Source organism: Ctenopharyngodon idella, chromosome 13, assembly GCF_019924925.1.
Source record: "Ctenopharyngodon idella isolate HZGC_01 chromosome 13, HZGC01, whole genome shotgun sequence".
Classification (NCBI taxonomy): Eukaryota; Metazoa; Chordata; class Actinopteri; order Cypriniformes; family Xenocyprididae; genus Ctenopharyngodon; species Ctenopharyngodon idella.
The window spans coordinates 29,571,226-29,598,644 of record NC_067232.1 but is presented as its reverse complement, the minus strand read 5'-3'; the positions used below and the strand labels follow the sequence as shown (position 1 = coordinate 29,598,644).

The window sequence follows — 27,419 nt, the reverse complement described above, 5'->3', positions numbered from 1 at the left end:
TTTATGTCTGCAGTGATGAGGTGCTGATGGGGAACAGGTGTGTGTGTTTAGTACTCTGGTGAGAGAGTGCGCTGTGATTGGCTGACGGTGGAGCCTGGCGTGTCTGTGACAAGGTGGTGTTTCATATCCAATTATGGCAATTTTACACTACAGGATTTTAAGCCCGATTTAAGCCCGATTTGCAAGTTAACGGGCTCGGCGACAGGTCTTTGGGTGACAGAGGTGTCATCAGCTCGTGTAGTGTGTAACCTCCTGTTGCGGATCATTTACGTAGTGTCATGTAGTGTGAACACCACAACGACTTCAAGACTCCACAGCAAGTCATGTAGTCTGAACAGCACAGTGATCTGCCGACGTTTAAAGTCCTGTAGTGTAGACTTGGCTTTACTTGTCGTTTAATGACTCACACGTTGGTGGGCATCATCTGTTAGAATGCATTTTATGTTTGTTATATTTATCAGAGTATAAATGGGCACAAACTTGCCAGCTTACTCCTCATACAAATGAAGTCACTTTCAAACAAAGGAACTTTTTCCACTTGGAAATTGCACCTTTCTCATTGGTCAAGCCAAAACTCAAAGGTGTGACTTCTGTAGAGGTTAAAAGCCCCCACACAGATCGCACTCTTCCTCTGGTTCTTCTCTTTGTTCCTGCTGATTCTACTGATGCTGGAGACCCCACACAGCCCCCGAGCCGGGCTGGCAGGCCTCATCCACTTCAAGCCATGCACAACTTCCTCGACAACAGAATCAAATTAACAGCACAAGTTCGCCGCCATTTCTTCACTCAACACAGAAGATAGTGATTTCAACTTCAGCACTATCGGACCGAACCATCAAGAATTTCTCCTGAGACTCATATCCGGATGCTCCTCAACAGCTAAGGCATTTGCAAGTATTGTACATTTGAACACTAAACGGTGATTTAGTATTAAGTTGTGAACCCCTTTGTTAACAAAGTTGCTTTATATGTGAGAAACTGATGGTTCTTCCAGCTCGTTAAATGTCTCTTTTCATAGCTCCATTCCCCTGTTATACTACGGTTCAAATTCATTTCCACTCTCTCATTTCCTATATATGCGTGATTTGTATATGTCTGTGTGTGTTTAGTCTAGCTATGTGTTCATGATTTAGTTAAATAAAACATGTGTGCACATTCTTGCGAGTTGATTCTGATCTGCTCATTAACCAATGTCACTGATAATGATTACGATCACAGCTACATGCTAAGAAAGCGTTATTTTTCTGTGGCCACGGAGTTGCTAGATGATCAATACTGAGTGTTCGCTGGCCGAACAGATTAATTGATTGTAATATTAATATATAATATTCAGCTATATAAAGTAAATTTGATTAACTGATTCAAATATTTATAATTAATTATAATGAGTTATGATTAATTACTCATATTTCCCTTTTGAGCTAATTCGCTACAATTAATACGCCATTAGATGGTGGCAAAGACTGTCGCATCAGTCGCATGAGTATGAGTGAGTACATTATTTTACGCAAAGACTTTTATATAGAAAAGGACTGAAACAAGGACATTGCTTTTACTTTAAGCAACATCTTACAAGACGCAACTGACATGCATTGACTAGCGGTGTCATGGGAAATCCCCTTAACTGTTAAAGACAAAGATAATTTCCACAGTGGACATTAAAACTGATTTTGTGATTATGATTGACCTGAAGAATATCAGATACAGGTAATATGCTTGCTTTAAGTCGATCTCTCTCTCATAATATTCTACTCTACATAATAGTTTCAATGAAGCGACTCAGCATTTCTTCATTACTAGTTCTGAAGTGACGTTTTTATATTGGTAACGGTGGCTTGGGGCACCTGCTATTCTGTCAACTTGAGATTTTAATCCGTGGTGGAAGGAAGTAGTTCCTCACAAAAGAGGGTTTTTAAAGACACTCCGTTGTTCTTATTTATTTACACACTTGTGCTGTCGAACTGTTGTATAAACACAATATCACACTCGTAGAAGTGCAATATAGCTGTAGATCATGTATACTGCTATTCGTGTGATATTGCTTATATAACACTAGAATTAAATGATTTCAGGCACATATGTCATTTAAATGATAGGTTTGGGAGGAGCCTAAACATTCAGTCCTGTCAATCATCATTTCGAGTGTGTGTAAGCAGTCATCCCTCCACCTCCCCATCTCCTCCTCTATTCCATTCTTTCTCTTCCTATGTGATACTGTTGGGGTTTCAAATCAAACAATGGACAATTCTTTTTTTTTTTCTTTTTTATAGAATATTGCAGTGTTTATTCTACATGACTTATCAGTGCACATCATTATTGTTTTAAATTCATATTCCTCATAATCTTGAATCAGAATATCTTCTCCTCCCTCTTGCAGCGTCTCTTCTCTTTTCTGATGATGAGGGCGGGGCAACCTGTCACTCACATGAGATCCACCAATAACAAACCACAACCATCCAATCAATTCCCCACAGACAAAATCAAGCCCCGCCCAACATTTATTCTTGTTCCAGAAGCGTTTCACTCAGATATACGGAACAATAGAGAAGAAAAGACGAGCGCAGCTTCCCTTTCATGATGACTTTAAAGGGAACCTCTGCTGGCTGTACCAGGGTTTCTTCAGGTTTCATCAAATCTAATTTAATGCCTTTTTAATGCAAATTTTTCATTTTTTAATGCCACATATATGCCGCTAAATGTCGATAGATGACGTCATACGGCAATTAGAATATTCATCATGTCATTGTTGTATTCGCATTCTGCCAAGTGTCAGCCCAACATTTGTTTGCTTCTCTGGTGCTACCCTTTTTGCTCACATAATATATTTTAATACAGCCAAATTCCCAATAAAATTGTTTCATCTATATATTTTTTCTGTTTTTGTTGTCATTCAATATGAAATGGTGACTGAAACACGGCCCATTAAGACTACATACAGGGCTCGATATACAGCCTTCTCATGTGGACACGTAAATCAGTCATTCACTTGTATGAGTAAAACAGTTGCTTATCTGGAAAAAAAATAGTATTTTTTTTTTTTTTGTGGTGAAAATATAAATTTGTTCTGAAGCAATATCCTTTCAGAATATTGCAGCTTTGACATATGTAAATCTGCATATTTTTGATTGATTACAACTGCATTAAATAATGTTATGGGATTGTTTTAAATATTTTTTTGAAAGTGTTGGGGGGAAATGATACTTTTAAAAATTAAACTAAACCACCAGTAGGTGGCGACAAGTAACCGTCTTAATGACTGAGTCAGTGATTCATTCATTCAAGAGATTCATTCAAATCGCTGAATCATTCAGTAATGAAAACAAGGCTGAGTGTTGCGCTTACTGCTGTGATCTTTGTTTGAAACTATTTTCGCTGATAAAATAGAACAAAAACAGTCAATGTTCCTTCTAAAATGTAAGTGGCTTAATATTAACTACTTGTTAATTGAACTGCTGTATGAAATCAGTGTCACGTTTTTAATCGTGATGGTAGCCTATTTAGTAGTGGTTAAACGGATCGTTGTTGATCCGTGATCCGTACGGCAGTGGCGGAGGCAGAAAGTGGATGGTGGGTGGGCCTCTAAAAGTGTGGGTGGGCCAGAATAATTCGCATCATCCCATGTTTTTCAACTGGCTTAATTTGGGAGGGAAAAAAATGATGGACCGTCCCTCAGTGGCGTTCTTGTCACATGACCTGCGGTGCGTTTGCGGCATTCTGAAAAGTTGAGAATTTTTCATATCGATGCGCCTGGAAAACGCACTGCATGCGCGTCGCTTCCATTATGAGCGCGGCTGCCGCGTGCCTATAGGCTACATTTGAAATAACGAATTTGAGCGCCCCTGAGTCCTGTACCGACAACCTGCCATACAAGTGGCTTATATCAGTGGCGTAACATAGTAATGACGGGCCCCAGTGCAGCTATTATGACGGGCCCCCTGGGCTGCACAGTTATGAAGCACATACGCGCTTGTCTAGAAGGGAACCTTACGCAAATTTGTGTCTAACTTACTTAATTTAGACCAACTAAAATATATTGTTAGACCAACAATATCTTATCAATTAATTAAGTAGCCTAATAAAGACATGTATTTAAGAAATTGAATAAAAACAGAATATTGCTTCAGCCTTATTCAAAGGCCGCGGAAACATGGGTTCGTTTGTTACGCACTTCAATCCATTCCACACCCGACGTTCTTGGTGTTCTTCCTATTCATTAAATATAGGCAATTGGTTGATGAAACATTGATTGAAATTAAGATACAATTTCTACAAAACGAAATTCACTTTAAAGAAAGGCTTACTATAAAACAAAACTTAATGAAGTGGTCAAACTCATGTCTGACCCGCTGCATGTCTCCCGACATTGCATGCGCATCCGTCATGCTATTCACTTTCATAATCAACATAGGTGAAATTTAAAAAATAATATTAGGCTCTATAGCCTAATATTTAAATATAAATATGAAACTAAATTGGCTATTTTTATCCCTCTGGCCGACGAATGCGCCGGCGCGTTCTGATGGATTTTTTCCTCATGACAGAAACAACTTAAAATATAGGCCTTTCGTCATTTTTGGCGATAGACTACAGATTGGTGCAAGACTACAAATGGTCTACTTTTATTCGTGTATGCTCACAATAACAACAAAACCTTGTACTTTTGTAAAATAAAATAAATAAAAAACAGGGTGCGCTTTCAGCTGTTTTTCTGCGAGAATAAGAAATTCGTAGGTCTGTGTTAAAGAAGAGGCGATCTATCCGCTGGAATGTGTTGTTTTTGAAATAATGGCCAGTGCTCGTTCTTGGCGCTCGTGCACATGCGCAGTGTTCACACAGACAATCGAGCGTTTAGTTCTGGTAAAACTTAAAGCACAAAACAAAATGCACACAACGTGTCCTTGCTCTTGATGTACAATCACTGATTCACCTTCACCTTCACCTTTGGTTTTAATGAGAAAAAAAAAAAGATATGAGGGCGGATTAGAACCCGGAACCTCAGAAACGCTAGCCAAAAATTCTACCACGAGACCATTACAGTACATGAATAAATCTGTCGAATTTATGTATTTATTCACTGCTGTAAAGAATCTCGGCATTAATTATATTGCATTATTAATATTTATATTTATTTTAATATTTATATTAATAAAGTCACTTCGTCGCCAGGGGCCGCTTGCGATGTGGCAGGACCCACGTGCGGCTGCACTGTCTGTAGTTACGCCACTTACTTATATGTGTACATTTCAGAAAATCCCTTGCTCACAAATATTACATGCAAAAAATATTGCATTATCATGCCACGGCGGGCCAGACTAAACACCTACAGCTTACCTTGTGTGGCTCTTGTCTGTTCTAAACAAGTCAGAGTCGGCTGGGTTTTGAACTGAAGATGTTGATATCGTCATAAACTAATTAGCCTATCTGTTAGTTCTCGTTCAAACGATAAAAGTTGTAACGGCGTCCTGTCATCTTTGTCAAGACGTTTTTCTTTATTAAATGCATCATAGATAGCGGGTTAGCCATTTTTTTTTTAACATAAAAAGGGCGCTGCTGGTTGAAATCCGGATATTTGCGCGAAGAACATAATAGCTGCTACTGGCGTGTGACAAAGAGACGAATTAGCATATTCTTATTAAGAGTTTTAATGCATGAAAAACAAAAAAACGAATCAAATTTAAAAAAGTTATTGAAGAATTGTTAAACGTTAGAAAATTGTTTTATAAAAAAAATATATATATATATATATATACTATATATTTCCCTAGATCTGACTGGGTGGGCAAGCTGACAATCTGGGTGGGCCTGGCCCACCCGTAGCTCCGCCGGAACAAATGGCTTCTACGGGTCGCGTGGTGCAAGCCTTGGTAGCGCAGGTGTCCGAACTCACTGCCCAACTTCAGCACCTGAAGACCGAAACAACGAGGTCGCCCACTGCGCCACCCCCACCGCCAGTTCCCCGACTTCAGTGACGACGAGCCATCAGAGCGAACCCCGTCTACCACCTCCGGTGAGCCCAATCTCTGTCGAGCATTTTAACTAAGTGCTCATTGTTCTTCTCTCTACAGCATTTGACGTTTTCGCCCTTATCTGCATTTATTTATGAGAATTAACTCTTTAAACCCAATCACTGCGCTGATACGCACAAAGAGTATAGAAGCCGATACAAGCTCTTTGTTACGCATGAGATCGCATTACAGCGGAGAATTCAAACATGCAATCATGCGGAGAGCGATTTCTGAACGCTCGCAGTGCAGATAATAGAGATCCTGTACTGACTGGAGTAAGCGTGTTTTAAGTTTTTATGGACATATTTCACATACTCTAGTGCTCTAAACATGAACCAGCACCGTGAATGTGCATATATTTAATCACGTCTTCTTCAAATGAAATATGTGCAAATAAGGACACTGATACTGACATACGTCTGATCATGAAAGCAATGACACAAGGAATTATTCTTATACACAAAATTCTTAGACCGAAAATTTAAAGAACAATTGACAAAAAAAGTTACTATGCCATTATTGTTTCTGTATTAAACTGATGTGTGTCGTTTGTTTGTTGTAAATGTAATGAAAATAAATGTAATGAAAATATTATTAGACCTTTTAAATATTCTTATGCGTTCCTCCCTCGTTCTTGGGAGTTTGTTGTCATATACGAACACATGAAGGTGCCCTCGACTCTGGTTTTTTTTTTGTTTTTTGTTTTTTTTTGTGGGGCTTTTTTCCTCCGTGGTCCTATCTTAATATGTGTCTGTTTCAGCTCTGTGTTTTATTGGTTGTTGTCTCCCTTTTTCCAACCCTCTACTCTCCCACTTTTGCACTCTCAGACTTTTTCAACTCAGAGGTTTAATATTAAAGGGGTCATGAACTGCGTTGTTTTATTGCTTTATAATGTTTCCTGGGCTGCACTTATAATGTTAGTATGATTTTTACATCCAAAATGGTCATAATTTAGAAATAAAAGGCATTTTTCCTACCCTGATTTTATCTCTCTGATTTGAACGCTCTGTTTTAAGGGGCGTGTCTCTGTGAGACTTCAGTGTAAACGCCCACTGCTGTGATTGGCTGACACCTTTGCATATGAAATAGCCAAGTATTACTCTCTGGAAAACTTTCAGCATGTTTTTACTATTACAGCTCTCAAGGTTAACTAATCGTGAAAAGTCATTTTGTATTATTTATTTATTTGATTTAGGATTTGTTTTAAAATTTCAGTTTAGTTTTGTTATAAAGATATTTCAATTTCACAAAGAAATATGCAGCATTTTGTCTGAGAAATAATAAAGACACTCTCATTTAAATCTCATTTTGTTAAAAAAAAGTGTGAGTCCAGAACTCAGTCACTGATAAACTCATGCTGTTTGATTGACAGCTCCAGCGATTGTAAAGGCAGCATTCTTTGATCGCTTTCTATATAAAATTTAATCACCATTTAATTAACTTAATCAAATATTTTCATCCTACTAAGAGAAACAAGGCGAAGTTGAGCGTTTAGTTACTGGTTTGATTTACTGACACATAAACAAAGATCATCTGATTGTACATGAATCATTAATATCAGATCAGGCATCAGAATTAACACAGTTACTGACATGTTGTTGCATTACTGTCGAGTCTATATTGTAAAAGTCCTGTGCCGAAATGCGATTGATTTACCAAAGAATCCACAGTGAAATGTACCGAATACAAATAAATAAAGCTCAACTGAGACATTCACATTGTTGGAAGGGAAGTTTTCAGTTCTGAAACTTACAGGATATTCTTATAGTGCGATGACATCTTATATATCTAAAGCTCAAGGAAAAGTTGATTTCTCACTTCATGACCCCTTTAACTTTTTGTTTACCGATCTGTTCTAAAAAAAAAAAAAAAAAAAAAAAAATCACATTTGCAATCATGCTAAAAAACAATAACTCATACAGGAGCATTTTTTGCCCCCATATTTTGAAATTTTCGACTCTTACAGGACAGTATGTATATTAAAACATATAATTCATTTATAATGTTAAAATCACATTATAAGAATTGAAATGATTGATAAGAACCAAGTGCAAATGCCACCATGTTGATGAATGGAATTGTCATTGCAAAGATCGTTCTAGAAATAAACCATTACACCTGCTCCAGAACAGAAGTGGTCAAATGAGCAAAGGACAAACTGAGAGAATATATTCTTATATAAAGTTTATGATGTTGAAAAGTGATGTTTGAGCTGCTAATTTAAAAAAAAAAAATCTTTTCGGTCCCTTCCTCCTGATAAACTGCAGTGTGGACAACGACGAGCAATGTCTCACTGCAAAATGAACTGCAATGGAAACACTCAAAACGTGCGGCCATTTGTAAATTGAATGTGTCTGGCTTCCGGTGTAATCCGCTTTCAATCATTTTATACCTGTACATAAAACTTTATGCTGCTTGATATTGCAAAATGGTATTTATCACATTATTTTAGTGTATTGTCATAATTATAAGCAAAAATTATATCTATCTGCACCTATTTTTGAATACAGTAGTATACTTGGGTGCGTCGATTCAGTCAATGAACAAGATGAGTGAAGAAGGGGAATCCGCACACCAAACAAATGCAGAGTTCAAGGTCCTTTGAGCAAAAAGAGGTTTACTGAAGATTCATGTAACAAAATATAAAGTGTATTAACAAAAAATGTGACCATACACAAAGTAAAAAAAAAAAAAAAAAAGCAAATGTTTTAGTCCATCTTGAACTATCTTCAGTGCATGAAATTTTACAAGTAATACACAGCATTTAAATGATCAAGGCAGCGCTCAGAGACATCAGATGATTAGTTGGATCAGCTGGATAAATGACCAGTTACCAATCAACCAACCACATGGGTGCAGCAAAGGTACAAACAATACAGAGAAAGAAGAAAAAGAAAAAAAAAAGATACAGGGCCTTCCAGAGCCTTAACCCATCCATCTGCAGCCGCACCACAGTCTGTACACGAATCTTCAGTAAACCTCTTTTTGCTCAAAGGACCTTGAAGTCTGCATTTGTTTGGTGTGTGGATTCCCCTTCTTCACTCATCTTGTCATAATTATAAACACATTAGTTTACTTTGTAGTGCATATAATTTTACTGTTTACTGCACTTTGTTATTCTTATAGTTATTTATATAGCGGATAATTGAATCAGAAGTCTCACTCATTCACAGAAAATAGATTGCAAAATAAGGTGGACAAGGCGTGAATACTATACAGCATTTCGCACCCTTACAGAGCACAGCAGAAAGGTAACGGCACTCAAAAAGACTCTTTCATGTTTTTACGGACATAAGTGTTCAAATGAATGTTTTAAGTAGTGTTAACTACCGCAACATTACTTACATTACTACCATATTGACGATACTACTGTTTAATAAAATACAGCGACAACAGTATTTTGAAGCTTTAGTATACTACCATGTTATGGCCATACCGCGTATAAAATTTTTAGCATTTCAAAAAAATAAAAACGTTGGTCATTCATTAAAACTTGTTAGTAACTGTAATTTTTATCTCCTACTTTGTTTTCTCCATGCACACAAGTTCGCTTTCTCCCTCATGCACTATATTGCCAAAAATTTTGTGACGCCTGCCTTTACGTGCACATGAACTTTAATGACATCCCATTCTTAATCCGTAGGGTTTAATATGGAGTTGGCCTACCCTTTGCAACTATAACAGCTTCAACTCTTCTGGGAAGGCTTTCCACAAGGTTTAGGAGTGTATTTATGGGAATTTTTGACCATTCTTCTAGAAGTGCATTTGTGAGGTCAGGCAGTGATGTTGGCGAGAAGGCCTGGCTCACAGTCTCCACTCTAATTCATCCCAAAGGTGTTCTATCGGGTTGAGGTCAGGACTCTGTGCAGGCCAGTCAAGTTCCTCCACACTAAGCTCGCTCATCCATGTCTTTATGGACCTTGCTTTGTGCACTGGTGCGCAGTCATGTTGGAACAGGAAGGGGCCATCCCCAAACTGTTCCCACAAAGTTGGGAGCATGAAATTGTCCAAAATGTCTTGGTATGCTGAAGCATTAAGAGTTCCTTTCACTGGAACTAAGGGTCAAGCCCAACCCCTGAAAAACAACCCCACACCATAATCCCCCCTCCACCAAACTTTACACTTGGCACAATGCAGTCAGGCAAGTACCGTTCTCCTGGCAACCGCCAAACCCAGACTCGTCCATCGGATTGCCAGACAGAGAAGCGTGATTCGTCACTCCAGAGAACACGTCTCCACTGCTCTAGAGTCCAGTGGCGGTGTGCTTTACACCACTGCATCCGACGCTTTGCATTGCACTTGGTGATGTAAGGCTTGGATGCAGATCCAATCTGACATCCATGCTGTAGTTGTGTTGTAGTTGGGGCCTTGAAAACAGCAAATGGCCTCTTCACTCTAATGAGCCAAAATAAAATCAAACAGATCACCTGAACACCCTATTTTTAAGGCAGCTGAAATCCGTGATTTCCTCCTTGGAAGCGGCAGATCATCCAGTAGTCTCCCCAGCAGTCGGCAGAATGGCGGTGCGATTCTCTCCCATGATGCCAGGGGGGATTTAGCGTGCGGCCTGGTCTGGTGATTCGACACAGTCTCATCCTCGAAATAAACCAAACTCAGAAGAATATTTGCAGTCAATAGCCAGTTAGACAACTGGTTTCTCACTCGGTTAATGGTGCTTCATGCTGCACTGAGAAGCAGGCTCCAAGGAAAATGTATCTTACATTAAACTCTTGTACAGAGTATAAAACACAAACTGAACAAAAGTCTTCACAACATTTATTACACCTAAAATGTAATTTTAATATACATTACTTATTCAGCGGTTATATACTCTATATTAGGCTTAAACTCAGAAGACGCACAGACCTCTCTTTTCAACCGGCAATCCTCCGTTTTCCTCTCCCCCCTCTCTCCAATCAGAATTTCCCTTATATCGGTCAGGATTCTGGTGTGCTCTAGTCAACACACATGTGGAAGTGCAGATACAAAGTCTTTAATCAAAACACAGGAGATAACTGGAGAATCGAACTAGCATGAACACACTCTACATTAAGACAATACAGGACCAAGAACTAACTGAAAATGAGGGCTTAAAGGATTAGTTCACTTCTGAATGAAAACTTCCTGATGATTTACTCACCCCAATGTCATCCAAGATGTTTGTCTTTCTTTCTTCAGTTGAGAAGAAATGAGGGTTTTTGAGGAGAACATTCCAGGATTTTTCTCCATATAGTGGACTTCACTGGGGTTCAACGGGTTGAAGGTCCAAATGTCAGTTTCAGTGCAGCTTCAAAGAGCTCTACGTGATCCTAGACGAGGAATAAGAGTCTTATCTAGAGAAACCATCGCTCATTTTCTAAAAAAAAAAAAAAAAAATTATATACTTTTTAACCACAAATGCTCATCTTGCACTGCTCTGTGATGCTCCACGCATTACGTAATCATGTTGGAAAGGTCACGTGTGATTTCCTACATGTTTCGGAAAGTTTTTTCTCGAGTATGGCCCTTTATTATGTAATAAAGGGCAGAATTCCTTGTACAGGCACTTCTTCCGGAAGAGCATGCGCACACACATCGACCAGAGCGAGAGAGCAAGAGCACGCCCATCAACGCACTTCGTTCAGGTTAAGGAGTCGTCGGCAGCGCTGCACAGGACTTGCTCGAGAAAGATTTGTCACTTTGTTTTTAGACCATGAAATCAACAATGTCACCAAAGAAGTGTGTTTTTGGTTGTGAGGGAAAGATAACCTTGCTTCCCAAAGAACCCAGTGTTAAGTAGAGCTGAGAGTTTTGTGCTCATGCATTACATCGATGCACTCTTGATATTTGTCATTAAAATAACCATAGAAACTGCCTTAAATTAACTATCAAAATAAGGATAAAGTCATGTCTGGTAGTTGCAATCACTTTTTTTATTGGTTAAAATGAATGAAGAATATCTGGTGTTTTTCCGTGGCTGCTCGAGTCCTCAGGATCGGTGCTTATGGTTTCATAAACAAGGCCCAGTTCAACGCTGGATTTACAGATCGTTTGAAACTGAAAGATGGAGCGGTAACAGTCATAATGATCCCAGTCATGAGGTGGAGAGTAAAACTGCTTCAAATGTCTGTTTTGTTGGCAATAGGCGCCTAAGTGCATATAATGTAAACAACACGAACGTAGTGAATTCATAAATTCATTATTCATCATTCACTATACGCTATATTCATTACAGTGATTCAAAAGTTATCCAGGGATAATGTGATGGTGTATTGTGTGTGTTTAAATACAGTTGTTTAGCTGACCATTCATAGCTTGCAGATGATCTCTACACAAAAGCTGCGCGTTCTTGTGACTCTTTAGCTCCGCTCACAGGACACGCCTCCAGGAGCTCGGCTGTTTTCGGAAAGACTCGGTACAGCGTATGTATCTTTTATAAATATGATAAAACTAAAGACTTTTCAGAGATATGAAGAATGCACTACTACTCTATATGTACTCAAGATTAACATGAGATTGGCAGAAACTGTGTGTGATATGTACCCTTTAATAATATCAATTGAGCACACAGACACTGTTATGATAATATCTGAATCATAATCTCTTATAAATACTCCATTACTCAGTAAATAGGTGTTAATGTGCTTAATAATAATTCTTACTGTGCTGCATCAGTATTATTATAACTGGTGTTAGTAATTTTATCACAGCCTTCTTCTATCCACTAAACATGTTAAATGGCCAACAGTCTATTCCCACTGTTACACACACTCCTCCCTCTGCCACTGCTACACAAGTCTATTCTGCATATTCATTAATTATAGTCTTTTCAGCTCTTCCCTAATTCCTGTGGTCTCTCTAGTTGTATCTTGTTGAAAGTTAGTAGGTTATATCTAGTGACTTCAACTTCTAGTTGTAGCTGGGCCATTCCAACCATAGCAAAAACTGACTCAAAGTCCATATTATGTGTTCCTCAGGAAAAGGGTTTGGGTTTAATAAGTATCTTCTTCTCATTATATATATATTTTTTATGCTATGGTCAGTACAGGAGTATACAATCAGGAAATAATACACTTTGAATCTTGAATTGGTTTGAACTCTGCGAGATTCTGTATCAATATTTGTATCTCCCTTTCCATTTCCTCATTTCGTCTGTGAAGTGTATCACTCTCTTCTTTCTCCCTCCTGAGCTTTATCTCCATCTCTTGAATCTGAGATTTAAGCAGGTAGATATCACTGCTGTAGAATCTCTCTGTGTTTCCTGCCATCATCTTGTCAATCTTCTCCAGCAGCTGTGAGACCTGAGAATCATCTCCACTCTGATTAATGTTCAGACAATGAAACCTGTTCCCACATTTCTCTATAAGTCTCTGGAACTCCTGATGGCCTGATTGGACAAACTTTTCAATGTTCTTCTCTTGTTCTTCATCAGTAACCGTGATAAGGACCATGGTGTTCCTCCAACACCTTTCTCCAAAGATCTCTTCCATTTTCTCCAGTATCTCTCTCTCCTCTCCAGCAGACTCTTTCACTGGTATAACTAGGAGGAAGGCGTGGGGTCCTGGAGCAGACAGACGGACACAGAGTTCAACATCCTGTCTCAGCTCATCCAGAGAGAGTCCCGAGCAGAACCAGTCAGACGTTTCGACCACAGTCACCTTCCTCCCAGCCACCTCCCCCTGTCTGCTCTCAATCTGCTGGCTCTCTGTAGATGTTCCACTATGGATCCTCTCCTCTCTGCCTAGAACCATGTTTCCTGCTGCACTCGTCTCAGATCCAGACCTCCCCATAAGAACCAGCCTGAGTTCTGATCCAGGAGCCAACACTGGAGAGTTTGGAATGGAGCTTTCTGCACTCACTAGAAAAGGAATTTAAATATTGCTGATTAGGAAAAATTTGAGACACAAACATGTTAAGATAATCCATCTTATTCTATTTTAGCATCTTACTGTATATTTTGTATACAGCAATATATGCTGTATATTTTATTATTTTCATTTTTAGTTTTTTTTTTTTCATTTGTCCTGTTTATATTCTACATGTGATAATCTATACATTTATGATGTTACTTACCCACTGGAGGTACATCCATGCTATTTCTTCTCCTTTTTGGTGCTGTCAAGTCCAACATTTCTTGCATTTCTACACTCTGTGACAGAGTCTTTGAAAGTTTCCAATTACAAACAATATTTATGATTTGAGGAAGGATCTCTCTTAAGTACATCATGATCTTCTCCATTTTCTGTTGCTGTCTCACTTCCATTTCAGCCCTCTCCTTCTCCCACTTTTCAGTGTATTCTCTAAGATTCTCCTCAGTTCTCTGCCTTTTCTGTTTCTCTCTCTCCAGCTCTCTCTCTAGCTCCTTAATTTTTGCTTCATCTCTTTCTTCTTTCATTTTTCTTTCAAGCTCAGTAATTCTTTTTGCATTCTGAGATATCTTTTCCTCTAGACTCTTGATTTTATCTGTGAATCTGTGCAATGCCTCTTGTATTTTTCTCTCTAGTTTCTCTCTAATTTCTCTCTGCTGTCTTTCTTTGAATTTCTTTATTTCTTTCTCAATTATTTTCTCTATCTGTAAAAAGTCTAAGTAGATCTCACTGCTGTTGTTTCCTGCAACCATTTTGTCAATCTTCTTCAGCAGCTGTAAGACCTGAGCATCATCTCCACTTGGATTAGGAACCGTCACTGGAGACACTGAAGTAGAGACTTCTCCACTCACTTGGAAACAAAATTTAAATTATGATTAAATAACAGGAAAATGACAAATTAAAACAAAGAAATGATTTTTAAAGATTTCCCCCCACAAAAATTCTTAGCTAGAAACTCTTTGGAGAACTCAAAGTGATAATATAAAAATCTTTGTGAATACAGGCCCACTTATTTTATTCTTTAAAGTAAATTACTAAATACATTCTAATTAAAAATGTTATCTTAATCCAGACACTTACCATATTTTTGCTGCTGTTGTTTTTCCTCCTCCAGTTGTTTCTGCAGTTTATTTCTTATGTCATTATCATTTAGGAGAACCTCCACCACCTGTCCAAAATCCATCCCTTGAAACTGAACTGGAGAAGAAATTGTAAGTTAAGTATATTTAACTTATAGCCGAGCTGTCTAAGACCCAGAGAGGGCTACTCCCTGAGAAAACAAAAGACTTTTCTGGAAATTAACATTTGAACTCTCTGTCTCACCTGACCAATAAAAAAATTTTACATTTGAATTTATTCTGACTTACTGTGAAATTATTAGCTCTAGTACATTATGTTAATTCCATGTCACCACAAATCTACGATCAGTTTAGTAACGGACTAAAATCTTAGATGGAGCATTGGGGCACGCCAACTGAAGTTTTAGAGCTCAACTTAACAAACTGGCATTAGTCATGTGTACTTAGACTGTAGAGGATAATAATGGAATTTCTGTTTAGAACAACAGAGTGTTATTATATCAGTCTAAATAGGGTGAGCCTCAACCTCTGATTATTGTAATATTATTCTAGCTAAGTGTGCATGGGAAACCAGGACATGATTATATAAAATTACCATTAGAGTGAGTTAAATTGGTCAGCTTATTCTATGGTCATGACCTCTGGTTAGATATAGTCTACCTTAATTACGTATGTACAGAACTTATGGGGACTAAATAGCATACTTTTAGAAATGAGCAAGCATGGTGTGGCATCTAAAAAGTATTAGTCAATTGCCTCAGTCTAATGACCAAGACTGACGAGTTTGTGACTGTGAGATCCGTATACCCGGCTGGTGCGAGACTAAGTCGCAGGTGTCAAACTCAGTTCCTGGAGGGCCACAGCTCTGCAGAGTTTAGTTCCAACCCTAGTTAAATGCACCTGATTTAGCTAATCCAGTTCTTCAGGCTTATTTGAAAGCTACAGGTATGTTTGTTGGAGCAGGGTTGGAACTAAACTCCGTTTGACACCCCTGCTCTAAGTGATATAGGAATTCAAATGGACAAGCATAATTAGAATAAAATGTTAAATAGAATAATCAAAAGTCTAGATAAATTGTTATATAAATGGCTAATAATCAATTGGCGATCTAACCTAAATTCGAGGTCATGATAAAATGGAGTCAGATAAAAGTTAATTGGAATAAAATTACCACACTGAAAAGACAGAACGCGCAGGAAACCTTCACCCACTCTATTGGAAACCATCATTGGGCCAGCTGGTGAGTTTTATTCATAAATTATTCTTCATATTCATAAATTTCTTCATTTCCTGTTCCAAAATACATATTCATGTAACAGATTATAACAAAGCAAAATAAATTATATTTCATCAAGTTATTCACCTGCCATTAGAATGGATTCCTTCATTTTCTTTCTTTCCTCTTTGGTCCAAGCTCTATTTATCTGCAAAAGAGAACACAATGGGCTGAAAATCTGTCTGTCATATCTCTGCATCTCATTTCAACACTTTAGGTATTGTATACCAATGCCTAGAATGACTGTACTCAGGCCGCTTAATTGATCGCCATAATCAATTTTAATCGTTCAGTAAACCTCCTCTCAACATATAGACTACAATATAACTCTATAGCACTATGTGGGAAAACGAGGCCAATCCTATAACTCTTTTCAGTAAAGTTCATCTCTTACCTTTTCCATTTGTATTTTGGTTATACCAAGTGCACCTCTCGCAACATCTATTTGATGACCTATTGAGAAATGTTCAAAAAAAAAAAAAAAGTAATAATGAAGTTAAAAATTGATTGGTACAGACTGGTCCAATCAAGAGGTTGCAGGTCTTTATTGGTTTAATTAAAACTAGTGTTGTCACTAGTACACCCAGAATTCCCTCCGTCAAACCACCACTGGGCTCACTCCATTCCAGTGTACCCTAGGATACCAACCTTCTCTGTTCCCCTGCTCAGGCAAACCATCGGAGGTTCCAGCTGTCACTCACTGGTTTGAGGAGAGCGAGAGGGTTTGGGACTTTGGAACCAAGTCTGTATTTTTTTTTTAAATGTGACTATACAAGCATTTCCCCCTAGCATTTTGATTGTTGTTGAGTTGAGTCTTAAACACCTCTGATTGGCCATCGTGTTCACGCACTCAACAGATATGTCTGTGATTGGCTACAATGATCAACGCTTCAAAAACATGCTGTAACTATATATCCGCTGATAGACGGATCCGCTGATAGATGCTTGCTTTCAAACACTATCTGTGTAAGCACTCGGTGAAGAGCATCAAAGAAGTCTATAACATGTTTTTGAAGCATTGATCATTGTAGCCAATCACAGACACATCTGTTGAGTGCGTGAACACAATGGCCAATCACAGGTGTTTAAGAATCCGCTCAACAGTGCTCAAAATGCAAGTGGGAAATGCTGGTACCGTCACATTTTAAAAAATACAGACTTGGTTCCAAAGTCCCAAGCCCTCTCGCTCTCCTCAAACCAGTGAGTGACAGCTGGAACCTCCGATGGTTTGCCTGAGCAGGGCAGAATGCTGGCGAACTGGAATCCAGATGGAGGATGACTGAAGACAAAAGAAGAATGACAGGATTCGGCAATCTCAGGTGAGTAAGCTGGTAGGTAGTCTGTGTGTCTTTGTTGCATGAACGAGACCAGACAATGAAGTGGAGGTGATGACGGTAGATATAGGGTGCGTTGATGAGGAAGTGCAGGTGCAGGGAATCAGTATTTGGGTGATTGTGAACGAGTGGGTGTAGTGTGACGATCTGGTGTTGACTGATGGAATGATGGTGTGGTTGACTCTGTGACAGTACCCCCTCCTCCACGGGCGGCTCTTGATGGCCAGATGGTGTGACGACGGGGACGACTTTGACCTCTGGGAGCAGGAAGGTCGGGATGTTCTTCGTGGAATTGAATGAGTAATGACGGATCTAGCACATCGTCTCGGGCGATCCAGGATCATTCTTCTGGGCCGTAACCTTCCCAGTCAATGAGATATTCCAGTCGGTTGCCCCGCCGTTGCGAATCGAGGATAGTGTGGACCCGGTAGATGAGCTCCTCATCAGCAACTAGCAAATAAGTTTGTGCTTGATGGAAGCATGAAATAACTACATTTACAGTGTATTTTCAGTTAGTATATTTTTATATTTATTTTATATTTTTATATATTTTAAGTATATTTATTTTTCACTAGGGATAATAAATGATCTGTGGGGTATTTTGAGCTGAAACTTCACACACATTCTGGGGACACCAGAGACGCATATTACATCTTGTGAAAAGAGTATAATAGGTGCCCTTTAAATTACCAAATTTATTACTTGTTGTAACCAGTACCTAAAATAAACCACAATGCATAGGTTTTTTCATTGTTCTATATTTTTAACTCAACTAAACTATTTTAGGAGTGAGTTACATATTTTAAATTCGTTATAAATTTAATAATGCAGGTTACAGTACATTTACCTAAAACATATAAATATAATTAATGTCCCAATACAAATAGTCCTTCATGATCAGATCTGGGAAGTGGCTTGGAAGTAAAATTGTAACTATAGGACCAGTGTTTTGGACTAATGGCAACTAAAGTATATGGCTTTAATTTGTCAATTGTGGCTCACAACTACATTGTTCATGTTTGTTGCAATATTTAATGTTTCAGTCATTTTTTGCTTCGTTTTGGGATTTGCTTTACATGTTTTGGGTCTGGAGAGTCTTACTTTTACTACTTTATATTTTTGCTCTGCAATCTCCTTTCAAACTTTGTGACATTTGAGTGTGACATTGCAAATAGGATAGTGTCATAAAAAAAATCAACATGACCAGACAAACTCAGAAATATCTATAAAAGCAACATCAGTGAGAGTTGTTGTATATGAAACCTATGCTAGTCATTATGACAATCAGATTATCCTTGGAATTATGAAATTATCATGAAATGAACTGAAATTGTGTATTCACCTGGGAATTCTGCTGGTCTCTCTGCTTGCAGCTCTGCAAATAATAAACAAATAAACAGCATGAAAGTCTCTATTCTTAATTTCATTTTATGGTACTTTTGGGAACATGAAAGTTGAAAAGTATATAATGTTGTTATAATACCTCCTCCTAATGAGCACACTGCGCTAATAAAGAATGAACTTATGAAGTACTCACCTCTTACTCCTACTGTTATCTCCTCTGTTTTGTCTGCACAGGTGACCTGACACAGATAATCTCCAACATCGAATTCTCTGAACTCTCTCATGAGTAAGGAAATTTTTCCTCTCTTGCTATTGAACAGTCTCACTCTGCCCTCATATCCCCTCCCCTCAATCACCTCTTTGTTCTTATAGAGACACACACAGTTTGTCTCCTTAAACCAAATGATCTCCATGTCAACAGCACTGACTTTAGGAGACAGGTGACATCGCACTGTGAATTCAGACCCTACTGACACATGAACTCGATGTTTTTCAGGACCAACAAGCTGAAACTCATCTGTGAGGAAAAAGCAAGAAACAGTGGAATCACATAGCCTACACTCATATACCTTTTTTTTTTTCTAATTAAATTATAATTAAAAAGGTTTACATGGACACACTTCACACTGAATCATTTATTATTATTAATAATAATAACTGAAAACAAAAACTTACTTTTGTGTGTTTCTGCCATTTCTCTCTCCTAAACAGGAACAGAACACACATAGAGAGCAAATAGATTTCAGACCGATTGATTCTTCTGTTTCACACACACAGACAAACATGAGCTTTAAAAATGGGTTCAGAAGTAGGTAGAGCAGCTGCTTTTCTTCGCTGAACATCAGTCAATTTATTTAGGACTCAGTGGCATGTGGTAGGCTTATGAAATGAAAAGGCAAAATCTCCTCCCTTTTCCATCCAATGTAAATTCATGTCATTTCAATTTGATGGTTTTCTATGGGATGAAATTAGTCTCAAAATGATTAAACAAATGCATGCACAATTATCCACGAACTTGATAAATGTTGATATGTTTTACTATCCACAAACAAATGCCTTTCAACTTGTGCAAAATTCAGAATTACATGAATGTGCAGCCTTTTGTACAAATATACAGAGAGCTGTGAATACAAAACTTAGATTTTGCATTAATGTAGTCAGAATAGACGGGTTTCTTGTATAAAAACAATACTGGATGCGCACGTATTCAGGGGGCAAAACTGCTAACAGGTGTTATGCCGGGACATTCTAAAATGCTTAACGTGGCTTACTAACACAGTGATATTAAAAGATCAAACTCAGTACACATCATACTAATGAACCATACTATGTACAGCAAAGCAGATGAGCCCAGAATATGAACGCAATTGGTTTAATTAGGGCCCGAGCACCGATGGTGTGAGGACCCTATTGTAATTGCTCAGGCAATTCTTCTTCTCCGAAATGAATCGCATTTTTAAGGCCCAAACATGCTCGAAAACTCATGAAACTTTGCACACGCGTCAGAAGTGGTGAAAATTTACGTCTGATATGGGTTTCAGAATTAGGTTTGGCAAAATGGCTCAATAGCACCACCTACAAAATTTCAATTAAGCGCCCTTCGTGCTACATTTGAAGTAGAAGTATGAAATTCGGTAGAGAGATGTATCAGCCCAATACCTACAAAAAAGTTCCTTGGGCGCAAAATCTGAAAACCAACAGGAAGTGAGATATTTTGAGTTCTCTCTGCAAAATTTTTGCAGTTTTTGCCATTTCCAGATGTTGTACTTTAACAAACTCCTCCTAGAGCTTTAATCAGATCAACATCATATTTGGTCAGTCTAATCTTAAGGCCTTTGAGACTTTAAATTGCAAAGATCTTGAGTTTTCGTTGGAGGGTGTGTCTGTGGCGGCCTGACAAATTTCACTGAAAAAGGAAGCTGGAAGGAAGGAAGGAAGAAAGAGGAAGCTGTTGTAACTCAGGCATACAATGTCTGATCTGCCTCAAACTTCATGTGTGATAAGAGTCCTGGCCTGAAGACATCCTTATGCCAATATTCAGTTAGTCATAGCGCCACCTGCTGGCAACAGGAAATGGCATGCTTTACACTGTAATTCACTCCCAGAAACACATTTCATTATACCACGAAGTACCAAACATACTAGAAATACTTTAAATCATGCAACTAGGGATGCACCGATACCGATACCAGTATCGGTATTGGGCTGATACCAAGCCCATGTACTTGTACGCGTACTCGTAAAAATACCCCCGATACCAAAGACTGATACCTCACGTGACATGCTTGTGCCGCTGAACAGACAGCGCAGCGCGAACTAATCTCACCAGCGCGGCGCTGACCAATTAAAACAGCGCAGCGCGAATCACATTACTGCTCTGCAGAAGTTCAGCTGGTTTTCCCTTTAAAAGATAATGAAGATAAAGAGAATGAAATTATAAATTTTTTTTGCTTATCTTTCATATTAGTAGTAGACTACATGTACACAAAGTGTATTGTTCCTTAGGCTACGATTGCATGCTTAAATAAGCCTATAGCTATATATCATGCATATATACACACTTCCGTTCTAGTTTAAGATCGGTAAGATTTTTAAAATGTTTTTTAAAAAAGTCTCTTTTGCTCACCAAGGCTGCATTTATTTAATCCAAATATTAATATTTAATCCAATATACTACAATATACACTACAGTTTACTGTGGTATAAACTATAGTATACTAGGCCTACAGTAGCTATTTATTACAGTTTATCAGTTCACTGTAGTTAATACTACAGTATGCTGTAACATTAATTAACAAAGTGTTGTAAATTCTATAATATATGCAGTATGATACAATAAATATGGTTCAAAAACATACAGTATTTACTATAGTATTTTTTCACCATATAGGCTTATTTAAGCATGCAATCGTATAGCCTAAGGAACAATACAGTTTGTTTACATGTAGTCTACTACTACACTATTAAAGATAATAAGCAAAAGAAATGTATAATTTTATTCTCTTTATCTTCATTATCCTGTAAAGAGAAAACCAGCTGAACTTCTGCAGAGCAGTAATGTGATTCGCGCCGCGCTGTCCGTTCAGTGGCGCAAGCGCGTCCGCGCTGCACTGACGACTCGTTCAATTGAACCGCGCAGATGACATGTCAGCGCGGCGCGAGCTCTGTAAAACCGCGCTGTCTCGTCCTACATTTGGTGCGTTTAACTTCCCATAGTTATCGATTAGTGAAGGCGGGATCGCGCTGAATGACACAGACCAGAAGCCTCCCTCGCGCGCGCGCGATCCCAGGTCTCTTAGACAGCGCGCGATCAGTTCTCCTCGCGCCTGAATGGTCAAATGCACACATAGTTGTCAAAATGTCCATCGTGTGGAGTATCTCACGTAAATACAGTCGGTTATGGCTTAAGTGGACGTAAACATTTGGGTGAAAACAGGATGTGTGTCAGTCTCCATGGATTCGGTCTTAAAGGGACCGTAGCCTATATTTGACATTAATGTTAATAAAACAACAAAAGATGTTAAATAAGTATATACATGGTAAATAAACCTACTGTATCGCATGAAATAACCTTCACCTGCTCCTCATACAATGACACTGCTTATGATTTATGGGTGGGTTGATTTTTATCATTATAGGGTGGTTGTGTTCACACACTGCCAACACACACTTATGTTCAAACAGCATGTAAAAGTGAATTTTGCATAATAGCTATTATATGGCTGAGTCCTAATCTGTGTCAGTATTTGACAATCGATTTATAGTGCTCATTCACAATGTAATTCATATCAGTTGCCTTAAAACTCTAACTGAAGTGTAATTAAACCATTTCCAGAAGCTGTTCTATATTAGTATTTTCAGTTTTTTTTTTTTTAAGCAATAAACATGCATTCGTATGGTACTGTTTCCACTTACCTTCACTGTTCTTCTCAAAAACCTGCTCTGGTAAATTGTCACACCTAAAGTTGTCACTCGATTAGTCCAGCTGTGGATAGTGTGAAATTTTTCCACATTTTCTTGTTAAAACAAATGTTATAAGCAATTCTATTATAAGCAAATGATTTTATAAGGTCAAAGAGTGTTTGAAGAATGCTGTCTGCAGTGAGGCAGAAAGAACCTGTTCTGCTGTTTTGATAAATATAAAAAAGATCATGTGGCTGCACTGTGTCAGCTTGTGGTTGACTCTGTCACATGTCTGTTCAGTTTAGTTTCATTATCATGGACTTTCAGGCCCTGTCCCAAATTGCACACTTCTATGCACTTTCGGTCTTGTGGACTAACAATGGCTGCCGCGTGCGCGTGTCCGTTAAGTCCACGAGACCATATAGTGTCCCATTTGTCAATTTTAGGCTACAGGGGTGCTCGCGAGCGCCCCCTTTGCGGCCGATATGCGCCCGCGATGCGCACTTTTGCAGACTTCTTCCCGACAGTCAAAGCAACGTTACGTCACGAAAGTGCGGACTCGTAGGCTGGGCCGCATTAATGCCAAAGAGCTTAGAACCCAAGAGGCGACACTTTGATATTTTTTGGGTAACAGCCACTAGATGGCGCCCCGGTACCGCGTCCGCCATTATGGGCTGAAAATACTAACTGGCCCACAGAATCCTTCACATCTTACGCACCCAAAATCGGCGAATTTCACTGCCAAATCAGAAGCGCGATAGAACAGTTTTTTAAATTAAGTCACCAGTAAATATGGCTCCTACAGTAAATGTTGTTTTGTCTTATATATGTTTTATTTTACCAGTTGTGGAATCCAACCATTCAACCATCTGAGGTAACGTAGTTAGATTTCTTTATTGCGTATTTCCATTTTATGCAACTTTACACATTTATTAATAGTAAATTAATAATTAATAAATTTAAGATCATCATGTTTGCAGCGAACAATATATTTCAGACCTAGTGGAGTAACAGTAATAGTATCTAGGTCTGAATTGAAAAAAGTTTGAACTGATTTTACCTTAAGTTGAACTGATATGGCTTTAGAATGCGCGAGACGTTGCAAAAGACGGAGTGGAAAAACGCGTTCTGTGTGAACGGCCCCATAGAAAACAATGTGTTCGAAATTTAAAGACGTCGTGTGGCGCTGCGCTTCTCGACCTATGTGCGACCCTTCACTCACTGAACCCTCAAATCATCAGTAGCCTAACGTTCTGTATGAAGTCCAACAAAAAAATACAAATCATTGCTTACAGTTTCTGAAAACGTTTAATGGGCATCTTTACACTGAAAAAGCAGCACAGAAACCAAATCTGAAGCGGCATAAAATAACGAAAATGTGTATTTTATTTTAGACTTTTCCGACCAGTGTCGAGAACAGCGCCATCTTGTGGCGGGTAAAATTTACAGCAGCCATAAACCTATGGGAGTAGAATTGTAGCAAAATTCCAAATAAATAGATTATGATCCACAAATAATTGTAAAGATATTCACAAAAAATAATCGTATGCACAAATGAATAGAATGAGATCCACAAATATATGTTTGAAGTTTCACAAAAATTAATTACATTCACAAATAAATAAAAAGAGATTTGCTAATAAAAAACATATTCATAAATGTTTTTATGTCACAAGCACAACTCTGCCTGTTTTTATTTGTGAATCACCACCTGTACATTTGTGAATTGATTTCTGTGCATTTGTGGATTCTGAAACAATTCTAGCATCAGGACTGCAGACAAATCCACAAATAGGTCGACTCCACCCACCGACTACTCAAGCCAATCAGATAACGGCCACGTTGCGCTGACACAGCACACTTTCGCTACAACCAATCACGTTTTGCTTTACAACTGGGGGCGGTCTCGTCCTGCATTGGCTTAGAAAGGAAGTAGAGGGTTCTTAAACAATGGTACAGTAAAAACAGGTTTAAAATTTGTATTTTGTAATTAGACTGTGTGTCAAGCCAAGCCAAACTATTATATTTTATGCGCCATTTAAAAATGCCAGAGAAACAGTGCTCTCTGTAATGGGAACAACAGGTATAATGGATACAGATGCGTTATGGAAGCGTCACGTTATTCACGATTGAACAGAAAGCCTCAATAATTAGTTATTAACTTAACTGAATAACCTTGTGATAAACATGCGAGTTTGCAAAATAGATTAAACTGTCGTCACATAACAGCATTTCCCAGTTTATCAATCAAACATTGATGGATATGAGCAGCAAACCAGTTATTAAACATTAACAGGCCCTTAAATAATATTTTAAACATTGATTAAACGTTTTAACGTTACCATTGTTTGTAGAGAAGGTATAGACTTTTTAAATGTGACAGGTTATTGAATTACATAGCCTATAGATTATGCATTTCATTTAAAAGTAAAATGTCCAGCAGTCAAACACTTGATCACGCAAATATTTCAGATGAATCAGACTTAATAGTTTTTTATTGTAAAAGTTATTTACAGCATCCAAAATAAATACAAAAAATGTATTTTTCAGCATTGCAACCTCTTTATTTGCATGATCCAAAACCATAGCTGCAGTGATGCGAGGCTCGTACTGTTATCATGATGCTCATTCAGGCTCATATTTGGTATTATACATGTGCAAGTTGAACGGGACATCCGTTTACTCCCACTGAGCAAGCGACGTCTGTGGACATCCAAAACAAGTTGATATCCCGTCCGCCCGTCCAGGCCATGATCTGAACGTCCATTTACAGCCAGAATTAGTCGATTAATGACACTGAGAAATGATGTCCAATCTGGCCACAATATACACGTCCACAGACAGCCAGAACTAGTTCAGAACAGACGTTCATACTGGCTATAATCTGGACGTCTGTTGACATCCACAATTAGTCAATAAATGACATAAAATATGTTAAAGGCCACAATCAAAACATCAACCGGCATCCCCCAACAAATCAAGAAAAGTCGTTCACGATGGCTATACAACCAGAAATGACAGAAAAAAAACAAGAAAAAAAACAAAGAAAATGGCAGTGGTGAAGAAACAGCATGGCTAAAGGCATATGTTTCTGCGTCAAATCCATGACATTCGTTTATATGTCAGTAACATTTTTAAATTAGCACTTCGCCAGCAAGCAGTGGCCAGTTTTTAAAGTTTGCTTGCTAAAATAAACTGGCTGGCAGACACCTTGCAAATCAGACTGTCACAACTCCGTAGGAGCGACGCTGCGTGGAGTTGACGGGTCCATGTATGCATCTTGGCTATTTTTTGTGTCAGTATCACAAGTGTATTGCATTCAACCTTCTCTACATAATTTAATTATTTTGGTCACCTTGCTCTTTTAAACTTTCGCTTTAGGCAGTCAGCTGGGGAAAGCTTGAGGATTTTTATGAGCTCTGAATAGAGGATGCAGGCAGGTTGGCACAAATAGACAGATGACAGAATTCCTCAAACTCAAGGAGAGGAATAAACCAAACTGTCAATAAATAGATTTTGGCTATGTGAAACTGCAAGGCAGACGGTGACACTCATATTGGACTACATTTATTCTAAAGTTTTATATTTTTTTATTCGTCATTGTCTTTGTTTGAGGGTGATGGGTAACTATTTCCACTCATATATTGGCCTTAAGTGTGCTCTGAAGGCCTGGGGTTCCAAAGGCGTAGTACAAAATTCTGGGCCCTGTAGAAAGGCATTCTCTACGGGCCCCTCCCCACATCCACAGCTATTAATTGCATCTGTTGTGTTGTTTATTTTGATTCTCAGCTCCAGTGGGCTACACATGTGGATTATATTTGCTCAAAAATCAGTCAGCACCTACACTTTTTACGAAGGCTGAGGATCCACGGTGTGGACAAAAACATAATGCTCATCTTTTATAGAGCCAGTATTGAATCTCTCCTCAGATATGGACTCACTACCTGGTTTGGTAATTTATCATTTAAACTTAAATCACAGATTCTGAATCTGATAAAAAGGACGGGCAAAATAATGGGTGTGCTTCCTCCTTGCTCTCTACTGGACATTTTTGAAGAGACAGCACTTAAACTGGGTCGAAAGATTGCTAATGACTCGACCCACTTTCTCTTTGATCAGTGTGAGGTTATGCCCTCAGGCAGAAGGTACAGGGTTCCAAACTGTAGGCTGAATAGATACAAACATTCTCTGATTCCTTTGTCAATTGCACTTCTGAACCGTAATAAATCAATGTGACTGTTTAGATGAGCAGGCTATAGGGAGAGGGGCAATACTTTTTAGCACATTTTTAGGGGTTTTGTGCAATATATTTGAATCGTAATTAATGTGATTAACTTGACTTGTGTACTGTTGTGGATGTATTTGCTGTTTTGTGATTGGAATGTGAATGTTGATGTGTTGATGTTGTTGATGAATTGATTGACAATGGTGGTCCATGATTGTCCAAGACAAATTTCTTCACCTGAAGACAATAAAGGCTTATCTTAATCTTAATCTTTCTGGGCCCTCCTCACATGAGTGCCCTGGGTACTCAGTCCCCTTTCTACCCCCAGTCCGACACCCCTGCACTGTAAAATAAATTATTTAAATTAAATTAAACATTTAATACAATGAAGGAAATTGGTTTAATA

At 38.4% G+C, this 27,419-nt stretch overlaps 2 protein-coding genes across 4 annotated transcripts in view; one reads left to right on the top strand and one right to left on the bottom strand.

Moving 5' to 3' along the window:
• The window catches only part of LOC127524512 (GTPase IMAP family member 7-like), a 55,917-nt gene that overhangs the window by 6,400 nt on the left and 22,098 nt on the right, over window positions 1–27,419 (top strand). The window lies entirely within an intron of this gene.
• LOC127524509 (calponin homology domain-containing protein DDB_G0272472-like) lies at window positions 11,749–23,052 on the bottom strand. Its single transcript, XM_051916050.1, has 9 exons — window positions 22,801–23,052; window positions 19,561–19,588; window positions 19,079–19,402; window positions 18,884–18,916; window positions 16,602–16,660; window positions 16,295–16,355; window positions 14,933–15,049; window positions 14,058–14,702; window positions 11,749–13,842 (listed from the first exon to the last, which is right to left on the bottom strand). The coding sequence occupies exons 2-9, from the start codon at window positions 19,577–19,579 to the stop codon at window positions 13,043–13,045; spliced, it is 2,058 nt and encodes a 685-aa protein (XP_051772010.1). The 5' UTR covers window positions 19,580–19,588; window positions 22,801–23,052; the 3' UTR covers window positions 11,749–13,042.